This window comes from Zea mays, chromosome 2 (genome assembly GCF_902167145.1).
Source record: "Zea mays cultivar B73 chromosome 2, Zm-B73-REFERENCE-NAM-5.0, whole genome shotgun sequence".
Taxonomy (NCBI): Eukaryota; Viridiplantae; Streptophyta; class Magnoliopsida; order Poales; family Poaceae; genus Zea; species Zea mays.
Genome location: NC_050097.1, coordinates 15875975 through 15900439, shown reverse-complemented (window position 1 = coordinate 15900439; position 24465 = coordinate 15875975). Strand labels below are relative to the sequence as shown.

At 54.3% G+C, this 24465-nt stretch overlaps 1 protein-coding gene across 1 annotated transcript; it reads right to left on the bottom strand.

Annotated features, from left to right (window-relative positions):
• Positions 1–21012: 21012 nt before the first annotated feature.
• On the bottom strand, positions 21013–22854 carry LOC103646037 (SUMO-conjugating enzyme SCE1). The gene is made up of 5 exons (XM_008670775.2): positions 22619–22854; positions 22425–22508; positions 21643–21789; positions 21422–21535; positions 21013–21291 (listed from the first exon to the last, which is right to left on the bottom strand). The coding sequence occupies exons 1-5, from the start codon at positions 22688–22690 to the stop codon at positions 21229–21231; spliced, it is 480 nt and encodes a 159-aa protein (XP_008668997.1). The 5' UTR covers positions 22691–22854; the 3' UTR covers positions 21013–21228.
• Between the last annotated feature and the right edge of the window lie 1611 nt (positions 22855–24465).

Genomic DNA, 24465 nt, shown 5'->3' with positions numbered 1-24465 from the left:
CTTGGCCTCGGGTGACTCGTGACTGCCTGTCCCATCTGGGCATGGCCTTTAGCGAGTCATGACTGCGCCTCACGCCCAAAGGTGGCCTCGGACGAGTCATGACTACGTCTCCTGCCCGGGCTTGGCCTCGGACGAGTCATGATTGTGTCTCTGGCCCGAGAGTGGCCTAGGAAGAGTCGTGACTGCCTGTCCTGTTTTGGCTTTGCCTCGGGCGAGTCATAACTGTTCCCCCCGGGGGTTGGCCTCAGGCGAGTTGTTACTGCCTCTCCCACACGATGGTGGTGGTGCACGCGGGGCCAGCGGAGGTAGGCCGATCGTGGGGGCGACACGCTCATCTCCTCGAGGAAGCTATCACCGCAGGAGGAGAGGGAGACAAGGAGGCACTACATATTTGTGACATGTCTTTAATTGGATACACCTACAAAACAATTATAAATATTGCATAAAAAATAAAATACATGCAAACAATAACCGTGTAAATTTCAAACTCATATTTATCGTGTCATGGTCTAGGTTAAGTAAAACCCTTCATTCAGCACTACATATTTGTGACATGTCTTTAATTGGATATAGCTCATCTATTTTAGTTTCAACATCACCGTCTCGCTTTAGAAAGTTGAACTAAAAATCATTTTCTATGTGGACACGACCTCCAGATCGGCACTTTAGATGATCTTGAGATTTTATTAAATTTATGCAATAGTCTATCACATGTAAGTGTGTAAGTTGTTGTTAAAAATACCAGAGTGGGTAAAAAATTTATACATACCAGGGTCACCAAATGAAAAACTAAGCATGAATTATCTCATCACCTAGATATCGTAGTTGAGGTTGAATGGAAACCAACATGAGTCAAGTTGGCTAGTGGGTGGCAGCCTAGGCATTCTGCTCAAGTCATCCAGGGTTCGATCCCTGAGCCTGGTTGCAATTTTTTTTTGCTGCGGACGGACAAATAACGGACGGGGGAGGGCAGAACGGGGTGGCAGCCTACCCCTTACATTCTTCATAGTAGTAGAGATATAAAGCACTGAATATTCATAAATGCAAACATGAAAGCGTATAACCTTGCATTTTATTATTTGAGAATGTAATCATGTTTTGAACAATAAATCTCTACAAGTTGGTGTTTCCAAACTCCCAAGTCTAGAAAGTTGCTAAAATGATATTACATCAGTAACGTACCAGATGATTCAATACACCTTGATCGGACTATCTTTCACATGCTTCATTACCCTGCAAGAAACCATTTCAGAACAAGGCTTATCAGGCACGCAAATCCACTTACCAAGCCGTCACTATATTGTACAATTACAGCATTCCAGTTTCCACTGGTCAGAGATCCCAGCTGCCATAATTCCACATCATTATATTGCAGAAACCATCATGTTTGCTAATTACTTTGCTCTGCTGGGCACAATTTCAGCTACATATGCTAGGCATTACCAGACAGTACGACAAATTGATCGTATACTCTAGAAAGCTCTAATTTTTTATTTCGGATTCTTTGTGCACATCCAAGATTGCATAGCATCTTTGCGTCACTTCTGCATTATTTCATTGAATAGGAGCTTGAAGTTTTCACGACTCTCCACCTCCTCCCCCAATTCACCCCGCACAAAGTTATTTACACCAGCATGGAGCACCCAGAGAATAGAAACTCCAGTCATAATACCTCCGCCAACGAAGACAAAGAAACAGGAAAGAATAATAGCGACTTACCGGCGCTCGTGCCCCGTCGCCTTGGGCCTGGCGGCGGTCTTGCTCCCGGTGGATGGCATCGAGTGTGGCGAGCAGCTTCTTGCCGCGGTCAGGGAGGCGTTCGGACATGCCTCCGGTGAGCATGACCTGGATGCGCTGCGCCTTCTCCCGCAGCGGCTCATCCGAGAGCTGCGGCAACATAACCTCGGCATCATCCCTCCCCGCCACCTCCTTTTCTTTGTCACTTGACCCCGCCGCGCCGCAGTGGAGCTTCTCTGGCGAGGCCGCAACCATCGTCATTCACCCGCCGCACGGGGGCGGAGGCGAAGAGACGAAAGGGGCAGGACCGCAAGAGTCCTTTGGCGGGGGTAGTTAGCCGTGCGCGCGCAAGGAGCGGCATGACAGTGGGTTGTGCGAGCGGCAACCGCGCGCGTAGGGAGCGGCAATAGCGGCGGGAGGCCGGGCGAGCGCGACGTGCGCAACGTGCGCGACCCGCGGGAGGTGGGCGGGGAATCGCGGCTGGGTGGGGGTGGGCGTGCGCGCGCGGTCCGCGGGAGGTAGCGATAGGGATCCGCGGCGGTGGTTGTTTGCCGGGAGGCCGACGGGCGTGACGTGCGCGAGGAGGCTGGAACCTCGGCGGGGCAGTTAGCCGTGCGCGCGCAGGATTCGCGGGAGGCAAGGTGAGCGGGGGCAGTCTACACATGGCTCTTAATATTTGTAGAGATTTATTATACTCTCCGTTCTAAAATAGACTTGTTTCTAACTATCTTTTTTTTCACATTGTTATAAATATAACAAATATAGACATACATGATACATATAAACTATATTTATAAATTAATTAATGAATATATGTTTAATCTAAAATTAATTATATTTCGGAAAGAAGAGAATATGTTTCTATTGATGTTATTCTAATTTTTAAAGATCATTACTATTACCCTACTTTAAAATAAACTATTATAATTTCACGTATATTATAATATGTCATGCTCTATAATAGATGAATGTTTGAACCTACTTTGCCGCTTACAGCAACTCTAGTAGTAGCCTAAATAATAGCTCCTTAAATGGACGTTTAGTAAGCTACTAAATTAGCTTTACAAGTAAAAGTCGTGTTGGTCTTCAACGGTTGTCGAAATATAGGAAGCTATAACCGTTTTGAATATTTGGTGGACCAGTTTTTGCATGCGCCGCCAGCAGGGCTGGACCAAAGACGATGGGGAGTCACGCCAGCAGAAGAGTTCTACGCACTACCGTCGTCTGGATACACATTATCAACTTAGAGAATATCTATTTGAGCACTTGTGGCAATACCACTCGAATTTATATTCTTAAGTTCATTTGTTATAGTTGTTTCTATTTCCTGAATTTAGTAGTCCAACAATTATGATTTGCAAACAATGAGTCTAAGTATTTACTGCATCAACAATGAGTCGCTATTGCTGCTATCAACCGTGAAGGGCGAATAGTTCATAGCCAGACTCCATTGAATCAGACAGCACAACCTACATTCATATTCAACTAGAAATAGAATATATTTATTTGGCAACCACACAATACTACGTCCATTGATATGAAAATGAAATGTCACAAGACAATCCAACAGTAATAAGAAATTGAAACTAAATCCTACAAGTATTCTTAAAAGAAGGGTGGATCACTATCTAATTCATGCGACGGGTAATAATTTCAGACTGAAGGTTCACGTAATATTGTTGTTGTATCTCATTTAAAATAGTGACGTCCATGTTCATGATTCTCTCTTCTTCAGCAATTCTCTTTAAGTAAGTATCATTGGCTTCATTAATAAGCTTCTCCCTCTATATTGCAATTCTTTCTTTGTCAAGCTCAAGCCTTTCTTTGCTACTAACAACTACTTTGTGCAACTTTAATTCATCCAATGAAAGCTCCCACACAATTTTAGTAACTTGGTTTCTAGTCTAAAACACACCATCAAACAAGCTACTAGTATCAAGAGCTACTAAACAGCTGTTCACTTCAAATTAAAGTCAGTTGTTTGGATTGTAACAACTGCAATTTATAGAGACAAAACACTATAGAATCAGTAGAAGGCAGTACGGATTAAAGCCAAGCAAATAGGCTGAAAGCAACTAACACTAGATACTACTACAATTACTATTAACATGAATATAAATAAGCAAGAGTAGTGCACAAACCAATGAGAAAGTGATAGACACAAAACTGAGCAACTCCAAGAGTCTCTCTGAAACTTCTTTCCCAAAACTATGTATCGGAGGATCTACTAAAAAATTCTTTCCCCAAAATACTAACTTCTCACAACAGATTCCTAAGAATTAACTACTCAATATTTCAAATTTTAGACACATTAGCACTTTTTCCTACGACATTCAATCCCTACAAGGAACAATGACCTTTTGATTTTGCAGTTAAAAAATCGTAATGGTTGGACAATAGAGTAGATTGTAGAGGCTAGTGGCTAAAAATAAAATAACATAGAAGGACAAAGGAGCAGTCGTTGAGAGTCCTTGATCTGAAGCATCATAGGCCCGACAAGGATAACATCATACCCCTCCTTGACCTTCACCTCGTCAGCCTCAACAGCGATTTCCATGAAATACAGGACCTTACGCATGACGTGTTCTTGAACCCGGCCTCCCACAGCGAGGTATAGGGTTCGTCAAGCAAACAACAGTCCAAGAGACGCCCAGGTTCACCTCCACCAGCAAGGAAAAAGGCGTAACTCGTAGCAATGTAGAACACGATTGGGCAAAGACAGGGACGACAGAAATATGCATGGTGACCAGGCAACTATTGGGGATGTTTAATATTTGCGGGGTGTTTAAGGGAATTGTTAGATCTTGTTTCTTTTCGTTTTTCTCCCTAATTTAGATATTGGGGCTAATAAAAGGGAGCTCTTTGAATTGCTCTTATCCCCATTTTCAAGGTTCAGTTACTTTGCAGCGACATACATATTCGTTACGATGAGTCTCTAAGTTAATGATTCGAATGCTAAGGGGGTGTTTGGTTACACCCCGCTAAAATTTAGCCCATATCCCATCGAATGTTTGAACCTCCGTTCCGGGTATTAAATGTAGTCGGATTATAAAACTAATTTGTCAGCCGAAGATTAAAAGACGAGACGAATCTAGTCCAGTTGGTTGGGTCTATATTTCATACTCCTATTTAAAAGTCAAACGCTTGATGTGACCCGGCTAAACTTTAGCAGGAGCAACCAAACACCCCCTAAATAGCATGAAAAACTAGACCACCACAATTCGGGTAGCAGTAGCAGGGCCTCGAGCCCACCTTGGCTCAGTGCTAGATACACCCTTGTTTGGTTCTGCTTAGGACGCACATACCGTCTAAGGAACATGGCATAGAGAGGGGGGCACATGTGTGTCTGTCGGGGACCATAATTAGGGGTACCCTCAAGACGCCTAATTCTCAGCTGGTAACCCCCATCAGCATAAAGCTGCAAAGGCCTGATGGGTACGATTAAGTCAGGGATCAGTCCACACGAGTGACTCGATCACGCTTCACCCGAGCCTAGCCTCGGCCAAGGGCAGCCGACCTCGAGAGACTTCCGTCTCGCCCGAGGCCCCCTTTTTATGGCGGACACATCACCGGCTCGCCCGAGGCCTTGGCTTCGCTCAGAAGCAACCTTGACTAAATCGCCACACCGACTGACCAAATTGCAGGGGCATTTAACGCAAAGGTGGCCTGACACCTTTATCCTGACACGCGCCCCCGGCAGAGCCGAAGTGACCGTCGTCACTCCACCGCTCCACTGGCCAGTCTGACAGAAGGACAGCGCCGCCTGCGCCACTCCGACTGCAGTGCCACTCGACAGAGTGAGTCTGACAGGCAGTCAGGCCTTGCCAAAGGCGCCACGGCGAACTCCGCTCCGCCCGACCCCAGGGCTCGGACTCGGGCTAAGACCCGGAAGACGGCGAACTCCGCTCCGCCCGACCCCAGGGCTCGGACTCGGGCTAAGACCCGGAAGACGGCGAACTCCGCTCCGCCCGACCCAGGGCTCGGACTCGGGCTAAGACCCGGAAGACGGCGAACTCCGCTCTGCCCGACCCCAGGGCTCGGACTCGGGCTAAGACCCGGAAGACGGCGAACTCCGCTCCGCCCGACCCCAGGGCTCGGACTCGGGCTAAGACCCGGAAGACGGCGAACTCCGCTCCGCCCGACCCCAGGGCTCGGACTCGGGCTAACACCCGGAAGACGACGAAACTCTGCTTCGCCCGACCCCAGGGCTCGGACTCCGCCCTGGCCTCGGCCGAACGACTTCCACCTCGCCCGACCCCATGGCTCGGGCTCGGCCACGGCAACGGAAGACAGACTCAACCTCGGCTTCGGAGGAACCCCCACGTCGCCCTGCCTAGGGCACAGACCGCCACGTCAACAGGAAGCGCCATCATCATCCTACCCCGAATCGACTCGGGTCACGGAGAACAAGACCGGCGTCCCATCCGGCCAGCTCCGCCGGAGGGGCAATGATGGCGCTCCACAAACTCTATGACGACGGCGGCCCCCAGCTCTCTTACGGAAGCAGGACGACGTCAGCAGGGACTCGACCGCTCCAACAGTTGTCCCTCCGCCAGGCTCCGCCGCACCTCCGACAGCCACGACATCACGCCAGCAGGGTGCCTAGATCTCTCCGGCTGCCACATTGGCATGTACCTAGGGCGCTAGCTCTCCCTCCGCTAGACACGTAGCACTCTGCTACACCCCCCATTGTACACCTGGATCCTCTCCTTACGACTATAAAAGGGAGGACCAGGGCCTTCTTAGAGAAGGTTGGCCGCGCGGGACCGAGGACGGGACAGGCACTCTCTTGGGGCCGCTCGCTTCCCTCACCCGCGTGGACGCTTGTAACCCCCCTACTGCAAGCGCACCTGACCTGGGCGCGGGACGAACACGAAGGCCGCGGGACTTCCACCTCTCTCACGCTCGACTCCGGCCACCTCGCCTCTCCCCCCTTCGCGCTCGCCCACGCGCTCGACCCATCTGGGTTGGGGCACGCAGCACACTCACTCGTCGGCTTAGGGACCCCCCTGTCTCGAAACGCCGACAGTTGGCGCGCCAGGTAGGGGCACGCTGCGTGCTGACGAACAGCTCCCCGTCAAGCTCCAGATGGGCAGTCTCCAGCAACCTCTCCGGCCCGGGACGGTGCTTCGTTTCGGGACTCTTGAGTTCATGTCCTTCGACGGCAGCTACGACATGATACTTCTTCCACCGCCGCGCGACTACGACAATGGCGGCCGACAACCCGCCCGCCGGCGGCGGAATCGACGACGCCTTCCCCGCGTGGTGGAAGGGCAACATTCGGGCTCGCTCCGTTCTCTCCCCCACCAACGGAGGAGGAGGCGGGGCCGTCAAGGCCAGGTGGGAGGCCGCGCTTCGTCGGCCGTCGAGCGAATCGACGCCCCCGACGCCCCGACGGAAGGCACGCCGGACGTCGACCTCGCGTTCAAGACGGAGGCAAGCGCCGTCCCCCCGCGGCACGCTGGCCCCGAGCAAGAAGACGACGCCGGCGCGCTCGCGGAAAGCCTGCAGGACGTCGCCCTCGAACCAGAGATGACGGTGCAACCAGTCCCCGATGTGACTACGTCGCTCCTCGTCGACCAAAAGGTACCGACTAACTCCCATCTTGCGTCATTTCGACTCAGCCTCAACCCGCCAAACGACCTCGTTTTGGCGGGCGCTCTCATTGAGGCGAGTGCAACCCCACTGAGGTTCCGTATGCGGTCGCCTTGGGACCGACTGACGGACGTCTCGACCTACGGGCCCTCTGGGTCCGAGGAAGATGACGATCCCAACATCGGTTGGGATTTCTCCGGACTTGGCAACCCCAGTGCCGTGCGGGACTTCATGACCGCATGTGACTACTGCCTATCCGACTGTTCCGATGGAAACCGCAGCCTTGGCGACGAGAGCTGCGGCCCAAGCCGCGAATGTTTCCACATCGAGCTAGGGGATCCCTCCGAAGGCAACCATCTTGGCATGCCGGAGGACGGCGATCTCCCTAGGCCGGTGCCTCGCGCCGACATCCCACGGGAGCTAGCTGTGGTCCCCGCTCCGGCGGGGGGTTACGACCCACAACTCGAGCAAGTCTGCGGGGCGCAGGCCAGGCTCAACGAGGGAACATGAGCGCTTGAGCCGATCCGTCGGGACGTCGGACAGGCATGGGTGGGCCAACCCCTGGCCGGAGAAATACGTCACCTGCCCCAAGGTCTCCCGCACCGCGTCGCCAACGATGTCAGGATCAGGCCGCCGCCCGCATCCAGCGGGGTTGGTCAGAACCTGGCAACCGCAGCAATGCTCATCCGCGCGATGCCGGAGCCGTCAACCACCGAGGGTCGGCGAATCCAGGGAGAACTCAAGAATCTCCTGGAAGGCGCTGCGGCCCGGCGGGCCGAGAGCACTGCCTCCCGAAGGCAAGGATATCCCTCGGAACCTCATGCCGCGACTTCCCGATTCATGCGGGAAGCCTTGGTCTACACCGGGCGCACGCGCAACACCGCGCCTGCGGCCCCGGGCCACCTCGGCAACGGGCACCATCGACGCGACCGTCGGGCTCACCTCGACGAAAGGGTGCGCCGAGGCTACCACCCCAGGCGTGGGGGGCGCTACGACAGCGGGGAGGATCGGAGTCCCTCGCCCGAACCACCCGGTCCGCAGGCCTTCAGTCGGGCCATCCGACGGGCGCCATTCCCGACCCGGTTCCGACCCCCGACTACTATCACGAAGTACTCGGGGGAAACGAGACCGGAACTGTGGCTCGCGGACTACCGCCTTGCCTGCCAACTGGGTGGAACGGACGATGACAACCTCATCATCCGTAACCTCCCCCTGTTCCTCTCCGACACTGCTCGCGCCTGGTTGGAGCACCTGCCTCCGGGGCAGATCTCCAACTGGGGCGACTTGGTCCAGGCCTTCGCTGGCAATTTCCAGGGCACATACGTGCGCCCCGGGAATTCCTGGGACCTTCGAAGCTGCCGGCAACAGCCGGGGGAGTCGCTCCGGGACTACATCCGGCGATTCTCGAAGCAGCGCACCGAGCTTCCCAACATCACCGACTCGGATGTCATCGGCGCGTTCCTCGCCGGCACCACTTGCCGCGACCTGGTGAGCAAGCTGGGTCGCAAAACCCCCACCAGGGCGAGCGAGCTGATGGACATCGCCACCAAGTTCGCCTCTGGCCAGGAGGCGGTCGAGGCTATCTTCCGAAAGGACAAGCAGCCCCAGGGCCGCCCATCGGAAGAAGCTCCCGAGGCGTCTGCTCCGCGCGACGCCAAGAAGAAAGGCAAGAAGAAGTCGCAATCGAAACGCGACGCCGCTGACGCGGACCTTGTCGCCGCCGCCGAGTATAAGAACCCTCGGAAGCCCCCCGGAGGTGCAAACCTCTTCGACAAGATGCTCAAGGAGCCGTGCCCCTACCATCAGGGGCCCGTCAAGCACACCCTCGAGGAGTGCGTTATGCTTCGGCGTCACTTCCACAGGGCCGGCCACCCGCCGAGGGTGGCAGGGCCCGCGACGACGACAAGAACGAAGATCACCTAGCAGGAGAGTTCCCCGAGGTCCGCGACTGCTTCATGATCTATGGAGGGCATGCGGCGAATACCTCGGCTCAGCACCGCAAGCAAGAGCGCCGGGAGGTCTGCTCGGTGAAGGTGGCGGCGCCAGTCTACCTAGACTGGTCCGACAAGCCCATCACTTTCGACCAGGCCGACCACCCCGACCATGTGCCGAGCCCGGGGAAATACCCGCTCGTCGTCGACCCCGTTGTCGGCGATGTCAGGCTCACCAAGGTCCTGATGGATGGGGGCAGCTGCCTCAACATCATCTACGCCGAGACCCTCAAGCTCCTGCGCGTCGATCTGTCCTCCGTCCGAGCAGGCGCTGCGCCCTTCCACGGGATCATCCCTGGGAAGCGCGTCCAGCCCCTCGGGCGACTCGACCTCCCCGTCTGCTTCGGGACACCCTCCAACTTCCGAAGGGAGACCCTGACGTTCGAAGTGGTCGGGTTCCGAGGAACCTACCACGCCGTGCTAGGGAGGCCATGCTACGCGAAGTTCATGGCCGTCCCCAACTACACCTACCTGAAGCTCAAGATGTCGGGCCCCAACGGGGTCATCACCGTCGGCCCCACGTACAAACACGCGTTCGAATGCGACGTGGAGTGCGTGGAGTACGCCGAGGCCCTCGCCGAGTCCGAGGCCCTCATCGCCGACCTGGAGAACCTCTCCAAGGAGGTGCCAGATGTGAAGCGCCATGCCGGCAACTTCGAGCCAGCGGAGACGGTCAAGGCCGTCCCTCTCGACCCCAGTGGCGACACCACCAAGCAGGTCCGGATCGGTTCCGGGCTCGACCCCAAATAGGAAGCAGTGCTCGTCGACTTTCTCCGCGCAAACGCCGACGTCTTTGCGTGGAGTCCCTCGGACATGCCCGGCATACCGAGGGATGTCGCCGAGCACTCGCTGGACATTCGGGCCGGAGCCCGACCCGTCAGGCAGCCTCTGCGCCGATTCGACGAGGAGAAGCGCAGAGTGATTGGCGAAGAGATCCACAAGCTAATGGCAGCAGGGTTCATCAAAGAGGTATTCCATCCCGAATGGCTTGCCAACCCTGTGCTTGTGAGGAAGAAAGGGGGGAAATGGCGGATGTGTGTAGACTACACTGGTCTCAACAAAGCATGTCCGAAGGTTCCCTACCCTCTGCCTCGCATCGACCAAATCGTGGATTCCACCGCTGGGTGTGAAACCCTGTCCTTCCTCGATGCCTACTCCGGGTATCACCAGATCCGGATGAAAGAGTCCGACCAGCTCGTGACTTCTTTCATCATGTCGTTCGGCATGTACTGCTATGTCACCATGCCGTTCGGTTTGAGGAATGCGGGCGCGACGTACCAGCGGTGCATGAACCATGTGTTCGGCGAACACATCGGTCGCACAGTCGAGGCCTACGTCGATGACATCGTAGTCAAGACAAGGAAGGCTTCCGACCTCCTCTCCGACCTTGAAGTGACATTCCGGTGTCTCAAGGCGAAAGGAGTCAAGCTTAATCCTGAGAAGTGTGTCTTCGGGGTGCCCCGAGGCATGCTCCTAGGGTTCATCGTCTCCGAGCGAGGCATCGAAGCCAACCCGGAGAAGATCGCGGCCATCACCAGCATGGGACCCATCAAGGACTTAAAAGGGGTACAGAGGGTAATGGGATGCCTCGCGGCCCTGAGCCGCTTCATCTCACGCCTCGGCGAAAGAGGTCTGCCTCTGTACCGCCTCTTAAGGAAGGCCGAGTGTTTCGCTTGGACCCCTGAGGCCGAGGAAGCCCTCGGCAACCTGAAGGCGCTCCTTACAAAGGCGCCTGTCTTGGTGCCCCCGGCGGACGGAGAAGCCCTCTTGGTCTACGTCGCCGCGACCACTCAGGTGGTTAGCGCCGCGATTGTGGTCGAAAGGCAAGAGGAAGGGCATGCATTGCCCGTTCAGAGGCCGGTCTACTTCATCAGCGAAGTGCTGTCCGAGACTAAGATCCGCTACCCACAAGTTCAAAAGCTGCTGTATGCTGTGATCTTGACAAGGCGGAAGCTGCGACACTACTTCGAGTCTCATCCGGTAACTGTGGTGTCATCCTTCCCCCTGGGGGAGATCATCCAGTGCCGAGAGGCCTCAGGCAGGATCGCAAAGTGGGCGGTGGAAATCATGGGCGAAACGATCCCGTTCGCCTCTCGGAAGGCCATCAAGTCCCAGGTGTTGGCGGATTTCGTGGCCGAATGGGTCGACACCCAGCTGCCAACGACTCCGATCCAACCGGAGCTCTGGACCATGTTTTTCGACGGGTCACTGATGGAGACGGGGGCCGGCGCGGGCCTGCTCTTCATCTCGCCCCTCGGAAAGCACTTGCGCTACGTGCTGCGCCTCCATTTCCCGGCGTCCAACAATGTGGCCGAGTACGAAGCTCTGGTCAACGGATTGCGGATCGCCATCGAGCTAGGGGTCAGACGCCTCGACGCCCGCGGTGATTCGCAGCTCGTCATCGACCAAGTCATGAAGAACTCCCACTGCCGCGACCCGAAGATGGAGGCCTACTGCGACGAGGTTCGGCGCCTGGAAGACAAGTTCTTCGGGCTCGAGCTCAACCACATCGCTCGGCGCTACAACGAAACCGCAGACGAGCTGGCTAAGATAGCCTCGTGGCGAACGACAGTCCCCCCGGACGTCTTCTCCCGGGATCTGCATCAACCCTCCGTCAAGCTCGACGACGCGCCCGAGCCCGAGGTACCCTCGGCTCAGCCCGAGGTACCCTCGGCCCCCGAGGGCGAGGCACTGAACGTCGAGGAAGGGCAGAGCGGGGCCACGCCAGATCAAGATTGGTAGGCCCCGTACCTGCAATATCTCCATCGAGGAGAGCTACCCCTCGACCAAGTCGAGGCTCGGCGGGTAGCGCGACGCGCCAAGTCATTCGTCTTGCTGGGCGACGAAGAGGAGCTCTACCATCGCAGCCCCTCGGGCATCCTCCAGCGATGCATCTCCATTGCCGAAGGTCGGGAACTGCTGCAAGAAATACACTCGGGGGCTTGCGGCCACCACGCAGCGCCCCGAGCCCTTGTCGGAAATGCTTTCCGGCAAGGCTTCTACTGGCCAACGGCGGTGGCTGACGCCACTAGAATTGTCCGCACCTGCGAAGGGTGCCAATTCTATGCGAAGCGGACACACCTGCCCGCTCAGGCTCTGCAGACAATACCCATCACCTGGCCCTTCGCTGTATGGGGTCTGGACCTCGTCGGTCCCTTGCAGAAGGCGCCCGAGGGCTACACGCACCTGCTGGTCGCCATCGACAAATTCTCCAAGTGGATCGAGGTCCGACCTCTGAACAGCATCAGGTCCGAGCAGGCGGTGGCGTTCTTCACCAACATCATCCATCGCTTCGGGGTCCCGAACTCCATCATCACCGACAACGGCACCCAGTTCACCGGCAAAAAATTCTTGGATTTTTGCGAGGATCACCATATCCGGGTGGACTGGGCCGCCGTGGCTCATCCCATGTCGAATGGGCAAGTAGAGCGTGCCAACGGCATGATTCTACAAGGGCTCAAGCCTCGGATCTACAACGACCTCAACAAGTTCGGCAAGCGATGGATGAAGGAACTCCCCTCGGTGGTCTGGAGCCTAAGGACGACGCCGAGTCGTGATACGGGCTTCACGCCGTTTTTCCTGGTCTACGGGGCTGAAGCTATCTTGCCCACTGACCTGGAATACGGCTCCCCGAGGGCGAGGGCCTACACCGAACAAAGCAACCAAGCTAGCCGAGAGGAATCGCTGGACCAGCTGGAGGAAGCTCGGGACAGGGCCTTACTACACTCGGCGCGGTACTAACAGTCTCTGCGACGCTACCACGCCCGAAGGGTCCGGTCCCGAGAACTCCAGGTGGGCGACCTGGTACTTCGGCTGCGGCAAGACGCCCGAGGGAGGCACAAGCTCACGCCCCCCTGGGAAGGGCCATTCGTCATCGTCAAAGTTCTGAAGCCCGGAACATACAAGCTGGCCAACAATCAAGGCGAGATCTACGGCAACGCTTGGAACATCAAACAGCTACGTCGCTTCTACCCTTAAGATGTTTTCAAGTTGTTCATATACCTCGCACCTACGCAAAGTTTAGTCGTCAAGGAAGGGTCGGCCTAGCCTCGGCAAAGCCCGACCCTCCCTCGGGGGCTAAAAGGGGGGAGACCCCCTCTGCGTCGAATTTTTCCTCGAAAAAGGATCTCTTTTTAGCAGGATTTCTTTCGTGCTTCTTGACTACTTCGGAAAGCGGATCCTGGAAACAACGGAGTACACGTAAGCAGCCAAGGCTGACCGAGCCGAGGGACTCCTACGCCTCCGGGATACGGATACCTCACTCATCACCTTCTGCGATAAGTAACTTGCGCTCGGATAAAGCGACTCCGTGGACCGAACAAGTCTTCACGTTCGGAAGCTCTCCTGCCGAAGCAGTCCTTCAAACTTTCTCGATTAAGTCGGGGACAGGGCCTCATGGACGGGTGAAAGTACGCGTAAGCGGCAAGGCCGACCGAGCCGAGGGATTCCCACGCCTCTGGGATACGGATACCTCACTCGTCCCTTCCGCGAAAAGCAACTCTCGCTCACACAAACATCCCTGTTACCGACAGAGTCCAGATGCTCGAAACAAGAGGAAAAAAGACGCAGCTTCGCAAGCGCGGCGAGGGTGTGTTTTTCTGGCCTCGGCGGCCGCAGAAAGCACCCGCTACAAGATGATCCGATCCTGCAGGCTCGGGTCTTCACGCTGAAGGGAGCCGTAGCACCCTCGGCATCGACGACGTCTTCAGCAAAGTCCGACCCAGCCTCGGGCGGCGACGCGGTCCAGGGACTCCTCCGGGAATCCGGCCCGAGCAGGCGGCTCAACCGGTTACCCCTGGGGCCTCGGTCAACCGGCTTCCAAGGGCGCCAGCCCGACCCGAGGCCTCGACTGATCGACTTTGGAGTCGGCTCCGCTGACGGACAACACGGCTAGGCTCCGGCCAACCAGGTTCCCATTCTCGAGCCAACTCCGCCTCTGTTCATACTGATATCGCTACCCCTGGCCTCGGTCCACCGAAGGGCGGCCGAGGGGTCTCTTTAACTAAGCTAGAGGAGCCCCAGACAACAAGGCCGAACGGGCCGAGGGATTCCTACGCCTCCGGGATACGGATACCTCACCCGTCACCTTGACACGGGGCGACTCATGCTTGGTAAAGCGGTTCAGATAATCAACAGGCGAGACTTAGTGCTCGAAAATGAGGAAAAAACACGGCTCCGTGCCGAAATTACATACACGTTCAGGCCCCGACAGCCACAATGAACGAAGAACACTGGCATTCGAGATGCCACTACCAACGGAACTCCGGTTCCCCCCTCCGCAGGAACGAACAACCCCACTTCGAGGGGGAAGGCCTGCGGAGTAACAGAAGAACGATGAGCGGCTCGCTGCCGCCCGTTCCAACCGCGACGACAACCACCCCTGCCCTAGACAGCGAAGCGGCTTAGGCAGCAGCTTTGGGGCAGGTGTCACGGCAGGAGGGCTCTCCCCCGCTGAGGACGAGAACCAGCCATTCAGGCAGGGAGACGGAGACCCAGGGCCACTGGCGCCCTACATATCCCGGCATGGCTGGAGGAAGTCTCCGTGGGGCTCAAGGACGCCCTTCACCCCCGGGCGCGGGGGGAAGAAAAGGGCAGCCGACCCACGCGGGGGCGGCCCCCCGACTCGCCTCATCTTCCATCTTGGCCTGGATGACGAAAATCCTTGAGGCCGAGGGAGGAGTAGAGGCCACGGCCTGGCCCGCTTTCCCCACCGTCGAACTAGAGGTCACCATTTTGGGTGACCGCCGGTGGCGGGGTGTGGCCAGGCTGCGTGATGAAAATCCTTGAAGCCGAACGATGGCTGAGAGGTACCAGCTCCCATGGAGTTGCGTTCCTCCAACGAGGAGGCGGAAAGGCGGCGGATACCCCCCATCCGGGGGCTTGGAAGATGGGAAGACACGACGCTTAAGGGAGGAAGAAGACATGGTTGCCTTCCGAAAGGAGTCTCCCTCCTTTTAAAGGCAACTCTCCCTACGTGCGCCCCCAGGCGCCGCGGGCTGAGTCTTCTCCAACACGCTCCAAGGCCCTCCCCTGCGACTCGGGGGCTGGGTCCCGCATGTCATGCAAGCCGGCTCAGGGCAGAAGAAGCCAAACCGCCGAGCATGGTGCGCACGACCGTCCAGCGGTTACAAGCGACCCCCCATTTTCGCCCAGACCAACGGGCAGAAGGGGCGGGCAGCCATGCAGGCGGCATGCAACCGCGCCAGATGGACGCGCTTCTCCGACTTCTGACACGCCAGGTTGGGAACCCAGGCCCACGCGTCGAGCAACCGGCGCGCCAGTTGCTGCATGCAAGCAACCGCACCGCCACTTGTGCCACCATTGCGCCTCTTCGGCTGCGGAGCCTATGCCGCGACTCGAGGCGACCCAACAGCGCCAGCCTGGCGCGTCGGTCAAAGCGACCGAAAGTAGGCCGGCAGTAATAGCGGTGGCAGGCGGGCGGGCGCAGCGGTCACGTCGTCAGCCAGGCTCACATCCCATCCTGGGACAGCAAGAGAGCCTCCTCTCACGGCGTGGAGACGGTGCACCCGTGACCCGTTCCTCGAACGGATCGCACGCGCGCAACGGCCGCCCCGCCAACCACTCGCCCCGTCGCATTAACTCCGCGGCGGGACACGCGGCGCCTCTGGCAGGAGGAGCGCGCGACGCTTCACCTTCGCCGTAATAACCGCGTCAGAAAAGGTACGCCACGTCATTCGATTTCGTATCCTTTTCCGTTTTCCTCTTTCTCTATCTCTTGCAACAGGGACCGGGAAAGGGGGATACCCCGAAAGGGATCCTTCTCCGCGAAGGAACCGGGCTCCGAGCCCCCCACTACTGATCAGGGGTTCGAAGGCTGGCCCTCCGAAGGGTTCAACAGTCGCCTCAGATCGCGTGGGCCCGACACCCACTACTGGTCAGGGGTTCGAAGGCCAGCCCCCCGAAGGGTTCCATGGCCGCCTCAGGCTACTCGGGCTCCGCGCCCATTACTGATCAGGGGTTCGAAGGCTGGCCCCCGAAGGGTTCACAGTCGCCTCAGACACCGAGCGAGGGATGACCAGGGGTACGTTCGATACATAACCGAGGCTCGGGCTGCGCTCCCGAGGTACCCTAGGACATTTCCGAGACCAGCGGGAACGATCTTGTAACGGAATCCCATCGGAGGGAGGCATCGAGCCCTCGGACCCCGTCGCCAGGGGACCGGGTCCGGCAAATCACCCGCAGGTACTTTTGGGCGTGCCTCTGGGCCCCTAGCCGACCCCCAACGAACGGGGCATGGACGTCCACTCGGATTACCCGCTTGCAGCTCACCGGAGACACCATGTTCGGTGCCCATCGAGGGTAACATGGCGCACTCCCCCCCTCCTCCTTGCGGAAAGGCGACGTAGGGGCGTATGTAAAAAGTCGAGTCTGTCCCTGATCGTCCTCTCGCCCTGTGCAGAGGCTCGGGGGCTGCTCTCGCAAAAACCGGCTCCGGCCAAATCGTTGACAGCGTCAACATACCAGCCCGAGAGCTTGGGCCCCGACCGTGCACCCGGGCTACGGCCAGTTCGCATGAGGGAACGACCAGACCAGCCGAAGCGTTACGCGAGGTATTAAGACCTCGAAGGAGTGTAACCACTCCTCCGAGGCCTCGGGGGCTACACCCGGCGGGTGCGCTCGCGCGCACCCACCGGAACGAAATGCAACCGAGAAAGGCTGGTCCCCTTGCAAAAAAGTGCGACAAAAGCCTCCAAGCGAGTGCTAACACTCCCTTCGAGGCTCGGGGGCTACTGTCGGGGACCATAATTAGGGGTACCCTCAAGACGCCTAATTCTCAGCTGGTAACCCCCATCAGCATAAAGCTGCAAAGGCCTGATGGGTACGATTAAGTCAGGGATCAGTCCACACGAGTGACTCGATCACGCTTCACCCGAGCCTAGCCTCGGCCAAGGGCAGCCGACCTCGAGAGACTTCCGTCTCGCCCGAGGCCCCCTTTTTATGGCGGACACATCACCGGCTCGCCCGAGGCCTTGGCTTCGCTCAGAAGCAACCTTGACTAAATCGCCACACCGACTGACCAAATTGCAGGGGCATTTAACGCAAAGGTGGCCTGACACCTTTATCCTGACACGCGCCCCCGGCAGAGCCGAAGTGACCGCCGTCACTCCACCGCTCCATTGGCCAGTCTGACAGAAGGACAGCGCCGCCTGCGCCACTCCGACTGCAGTGCCACTCGACAGAGTGAGTCTGACAGGCAGTCAGGCCTTGCCAAAGGCGCCACGGCGAACTCCGCTCCGCCCGACCCCAGGGCTCGGACTCGGGCTAAGACCCGGAAGACGGCGAACTCCGCTCCGCCCGACCCCAGGGCTCGGACTCGGGCTAAGACCCGGAAGACGGCGAACTCCGCTCCGCCCGACCCCAGGGCTCGGACTCGGGCTAAGACCCGGAAGACGGCGAACTCCGCTCCGCCCGACCCCAGGGCTCGGACTCGGGCTAAGACCCGGAAGACGGCGAACTCCGCTCCGCCCGACCCCAGGGCTCGGACTCGGTCTAAGACCCGGAAGACGGCGAACTCCGCTCCGCCCGACCCCAGGGCTCGGACTCGGGCTAAGACCCAGAAGACGGCGAACTTCGCTTCGCCCGACCCTAGGGCTCGGACTCGGGCTAACACCCGGAAGACGACGAAACTCCGCTTCGCCCGACCCCAGGGCTCGGACTCCGCCCTGGCCTCGGCCGAACGACTTCCGCCTCGCCCGACCCCATGGCTCGGGCTCGGCCACGGCAACGGAAGACAGACTCAACCTCGGCTTCGGAGGAACCCCCACGTCGCCCTGCCTAGGGCACAGACCGCCACGTCAACAGGAAGCGCCATCATCATCCTACCCCGAATCGACTCGGGTCACGGAGAACAAGACCGGCGTCCCATCCGGCCAGCTCCGCCGGAGGGGCAATGATGGCGCTCCACAAATTCTATGACGACGGCGACCCCCAGCTCTCTTACGGAAGCAGGACGACGTCAGCAGGGACTCGACCGCTCCAACAGCTGTCCCTCCGCCAGGCTCCGCCGCACCTCCGACAGCCACGACATCACGCCAGCAGGGTGCCTAGATCTCTCCGGCTGCCACATTGGCATGTACCTAGGGCGCTAGCTCTCCCTCCGCTAGACACGTAGCACTCTGCTACACCCCCCATTGTACACCTGGATCCTCTCCTTACGACTATAAAAGGGAGGACCAGGGCCTTCTTAGAGAAGGTTGGCCGCGCGGGACCGAGGACGGGACAGACACTCTCTTGGGGCCGCTCGCTTCCCTCACCCGCGTGGACGCTTGTAACCCCCCTACTGCAAGCGCACCTGACCTGGGCGCGGGACGAACACGAAGGCCGCGGGACTTCCACCTCTCTCACGCTCGACTCCGGCCACCTCGCCTCTCCCCCCTTCGCGCTCGCCCACGCGCTCGACCCATCTGGGCTGGGGCACGCAGCACACTCACTCGTCGGCTTAGGGACCCCCCTGTCTCGAAACGCCGACAGTGTCCTTTGCTTATGTGACTTTGATGGAGCGAAGTCACAATTTCCATTTTCACTGAATCAGCTCCGACTCCGAGACGTGAAACACATACGTGGTAGACCATTTGGTAGAGCTTTAGTAGGAGCTAAGCCCTTCATAGAGTCCTCGGGGGGCTCTTATTTTACAGATTCAGATGCCTTTAGGATTGTAGTAGTGAAAATCTAAAATCCTCTTGCCTACTGGAGTTACGGATAGCAGTTGGACCCGTGGGTATGAATACCCGCGAGTTTCGTATCTGGTGGATATGAATACTGGTAGAAAAACTCACCCGCGGGTGCTAACGGGTCGGATACCTGAAATATATCAGGTCTGGTCGGGTATGGATAAAATACTTTACCCGCGGGTATCCAGTGAATACCCGAGATATCAATATACCTCTTTAAATGTGCAACATGGACTAAAAATTAAGGCATATAAAAGAATGGAGCCAAAAAATACACAACAATCCTAATCCTGGCTTGTTGCATCCTGCTACTTCACCATGGGCACAGGCACGGCCACATGCTGCTGGAATTGACAATGTTATGACTATCAATTGTTATGAACTTATTAAGCTTTTATTCTCTGTGCTCGAATTTAAATCTTTTGGATGTAATAATTAAGAGTTGAGATAATGTGCTTTTGGATGTAATAATTAAGAGTTGAGATAATGTATGGACGTGTAGCCAAATAGTCATTCTCATTTTACACAGATGCTTAGATGGTAACTAAAATATTTTATGCATTTATTATAATATTGATCGAATGTTATTTAGTCTACAATAACATATCCACTGAATACTGATACCTAGTGGATATCTGATGACCGCGGGAACGGGTACAGTTTCTCGCCCGATTGGTTTGGTGGGTATGGTTATTTGTAGAAGTCTCGAGTACAATTTTAGGTCAGGTATTATTATACTCGAATAAAATCCGACCCGCTACCATCCCTAACTGGAGTGAAGTAGTTTACGAAGGGTTTGGTTTCACCTACTAAAGTTTAGTCTATGTCTTATCAAATATTTAAATAACAATTGTGGATATTAAATAGTCTAATTATAAAACTATTTAGATCGATAATGACTATGCATTGCATTAAGATAAATTTATTAAACCTAATTCATCTAAGAATAACAAATGTTTACTATAGTATCACATATACAAATCATAGACTAATTATACGGTCTTCCTGTTTAGAAATAATTAATTTTATAATTATACTATATTTAATACATTTGATGTGATAGTTTACTCATGTATCCAAACAAGTCCTTTTAACTGTATTGGGTTTTAACGTGCCAATCAAATACTACCTCCGTTCACAAATTTTTTTCGAAAACTTTGACCACACGTATTATTCAAAATATTTATTTAAAAATATAAAATTTTAAGTAAAACACAAACTATCTTAAATGATAAAATAAATCATAAAAAATGATAACTCATTTTTTTTAAATAAAAAGAATGGTCAAAGTTTTTTTAAAAAAAGTCAATGATATCATATATTTATGCCACGAGGCAACAGAGCGGGTAGAACAGCGCCTAGTCTACAAATATAATTATTGTTTATTTCTAAACATTAAGGTACGTGTGGTCGGGTGGTTAGCCCCAAATTTCTAGAGCAAAGGACGTGGGTTCAAGTGCTCGCTTTGCACTATTTTTACGGACGCTGGGCATGGGGAGAGTGAAGCCGTGGTAGTACTAGGTGCTCTAGATTCTTATTAGATTAGTATTAGACAATTATTGTTTATCTTATTAGATTTGTATAGATATAGATAATTATTGTTTATTTATAAACACTAAGGTATGTTACACGGTATGATAGCGCGTAGGGTGAATCCATGATAGTGCTCGCTTTGCACGGTATGATAGCGCATAGGGTGATCTATATGTCCACATTAGATTCTCAGTATAGATATAGATTAATACGACAACGGTCCTGCGGCATTGCGCCTGACTCAACGAGCTGAATTATCCGCAATTTTTCTTCATATATTCAGTCACGAGCCTACCGACCCAATTAACAACTCGAGTTTAGGGTTTAGTTGGTGTTTTTTTTGAAAATGAGCACCTTAGCAATTCTCTCTTTCATCTATCGGCAAAATACTGCTGCTTCTCTTAAATGCAAAATACTCGGATTATCTAACCTACGTTTTCAGCTTAAATTGCAAACAAGGTTACTTGCAGCAATTCCGTTTTGCGCTGGTACCAGAATCCTTGACAGCCAATTATGAAATAGGAAAACATCTCATACAGAACAGAAGCTTGTTTATGAACGCCAAGCCACTGAACTGCATTTTAACAGTCCCAACAAGCCTACTGAAACGATGGATAATATAACCACGATCGTGACAGTGTCCGACGAAGTGAGGAGCTGGTTTGCTAGATGATCCAACGTTACACAAGCGAAGGGTAACGCTTGGCCTGTTGACGAACACGACTCGCATACTCCGGCATATTCTGCAAGCGACAATTAATGGCACACATGAAAACACAATGGTAAGCGCCTGACTGAATTATATGGATGAAAGTTTTCGTACTGTATTTTAGCTTTCTGCTGCGTCTTTTAAATTATATACTGTAAAAAAACCTGTGTAAAGAGCACGTAGGACAAATTCTGCGCTGGGGAGGCTGGATTTGGATTATCTAGAAGGTCCTGGATGCCGATTAGAGTCTGCCGCACTGTGATAGAAGGCTTCCATGCCTGAAAAGTGAAAGAAATATATACAAAAAAATGATGGCCAAGTGATGTTTACTGCATGGCATGCAACTGATATTATCTCGTAAACAAATGACACAGTTGAAGCTTACGTCGCCAAGGATCGACAAGCATACAGAACCAGTGTTGTAGACATTGACATGGAAGAAACCTGCTGGAAACTTGCAGTGGGGAGGCCGACTTGGGTAGTCCTCATCAAAATGCAAGGTCAATGGGAAATGACCACCCTCCCAATCAGTCTGCATATACAGATGAAATTTTGTTCTATGAGATAGGAGAAGGCCAACAAATCTATGGTGGATAAATTGTAAAAGTAGCTTGCAAGCATTTCGTATGTTACATGTCAACACTAATTAACAAGGTGTTTGATTCATCCTACGATAATGTAAATGGAAATGGAATCAAACAGAAGATTGCGATTTGATATTGGGATTGAAAATGAACCAAACAGAAGATTGCGATTTCCAATATTCTGTGACGCGCTCTGCGGTTCTTTTTCGCATGACAGTCAATAGAGTAGGTTATGGCTGGATTGAGAGCAAAGGGATTGATTAAAGAGGTTAAAACCCCTTATTATTCAAAATTAAATAGAAAGAGGTTTAAATCCCCTAAATCCTGTCAATCTCCTTGCTTCCAAACACACCCTTACGTATCTGAGTAGAATCAATTATTCGCTACCGGCTGCCCTCTAGTGTAGTTTCCACTTTATTTCCATGTGGGACATGTTCGAACAGTCTATGGGACAATGAGCAGAACGCTCGAGGAGGTACAGAATTTACTGAGGACGCAACGCAAGGTGCAGAGGTTGCCGGCATGCACAGCGATGCGGGACAAATGCAGAGAATGTTACGAACTAGTGTGAGTTTTTGCTTACGCCTTGCTTGCCGGGGACGACGCAATTCCAGAGCATGAGATTTACAGAGCCATCCGGCAGCGTCGCCGGCTTGGCCATGAAGCCCTGAAAGAAAGAAAGAAAGAAGATAAACAAGCATCGCATCAACGCTCTAATCTTAAAACAGCAACGGAGCGTGGATCATCAACTAGCAATAAGAGGGTTATGGCGCGCACGTGGGGATGGCTCCTGCGCCACGACTTGCGCTCCTCGGCGAGGCGGGCGCGGGCGACGCCTCCGGAAGCCATACCAGCAGACGAGAGCAGCGCGTGGATCGGTGGATGGTATACGCAAGACGCCTCAGTCCGCGCTAGTGTGTGGCCTGGTGGGGAGTAAATAAGAGCGGAGGAGAGCAACCGCCGGCCTGCGAGTGGACTGCCAACCCGACTCCTCGGCTTCCCGAGGTTTTATCCCTCCGGCGGCCCTGCCCCTTCTTCTCTTCTTCCCGTTTATATTGTTTTTTAAAGAAAATTTTCGTTTAAATTATTAGTGATTGTAGTTTTATTAGGGAAAAGAAAACACACTCAGTATTACAATTTTGGTTCATATCCGATTGAACCGTGCGGTACGAAAGTTGCATACCATACCACCGCAATGAACAGGAATGGATCAAGGCATCAAGCAATTATTTGACATATAAAACTGAAAAAGGTTTATCCACCTTCTTTGTATAATCTAGCAAATTTATAAAAATGCATAAACAATTTATAAAAAAATATTCTGATTTATAATAATGTGTTTGATAACATAAGAAAAGACCAATATTAAATTCAATACATATTTCTATTTTAAAATGTTAAATTTATTTTAACAGTTCAGTTATCCTTTTATATAAAGTCGAGCCGTGATGTTGTGGTTATTATGGAACAAGACGTTTTTAGGTTATCTTGTAACCTTACTTATTTCGTTCTTTATTTTAAACTCTACTGTAAAATTAGTACATGCTACGATATTTTATACGTATAGATATACACGATCAGCTAGTCGTACTCTGAGCCTTTAGTACTCTGAATCATCCGTTGCAAAATCTTCTTAAATATCCCCTGTTTCTCTCCTCGTCTCGAGTTCTTGCTGTTCTACCTGGGATTCCTCGGTCAGTTGCTTGGAGAACGTAACAATTTTCTTGTTCCACACAAGAAATAGACTGCGTGATCCATGAAAGAATTCTGTTAAAAACAGCGAGTTACAGTGTTTACAGTTTAACTACAAACAGCTTATTACGGTCCGTACAAGAACAACTAGTCCCTTCCGAAGTATTCCCGCAGAAAAAATTACATAACGAAAAAATTACAGATCAATGTTAATCGAGGTTCCTAATAAAGGAAGCGAAAATTTTAAATTACAAACAATTGTTTTCCTTCCAAGGTTTCCAGTCTACACTGTGTCACAACGTGGCACAGTACTCGCTCTCGAGCTCGTCCGGCGTGGTGCGCGAACCGGCCGCTGACGGCGCGCGCACGTGTCCGACCATGGACACGCGCAGCGCCTCGTCCTCGTAGGCCCGACGCTCCATCTCCGCCATCTCCGACTTGCGCCGCTGGATGCTTACCACGGCCACGGCGACCATCCCCAGAAGCACGGTGCCGCCCGCGCCCAGCGCCGCGCCGAACAGCGCCAGCTTCCACTTGCTGACCTCCCCGATATCCGCCTCTTCCCCGCCGCCGCCGCCACCGTCGCCGTCGCCAGCTCCCCCAACGACGAGCGCGAAGTGGCCCTGGTCCGACGCGTGGCAGGTGTTGGTCCCGTCCTCCACGTTCGTCACGGTGACGCTGCCGTTCAGCCCCACGGCCAGGCAGAGCGGCGCGGCCCCCGGCTGGAGCGCCGGGATGGCCACGGAGAAGTTGACGCGGATGGCGGCGCCCGTGAGGTCGATCTCCAGCGCCGCCGTGCCGTTGTGCCGCGCCAGGCCGTAGAACATGAGCCCGAGCACCGGCGACGCGAGGCGGTACCCGGCGCCCACCGCGTACTCGTCGTACACGGAGGAGAGGTTCCCCAGATTGACGCGCACCGCGATCAGGTGCGC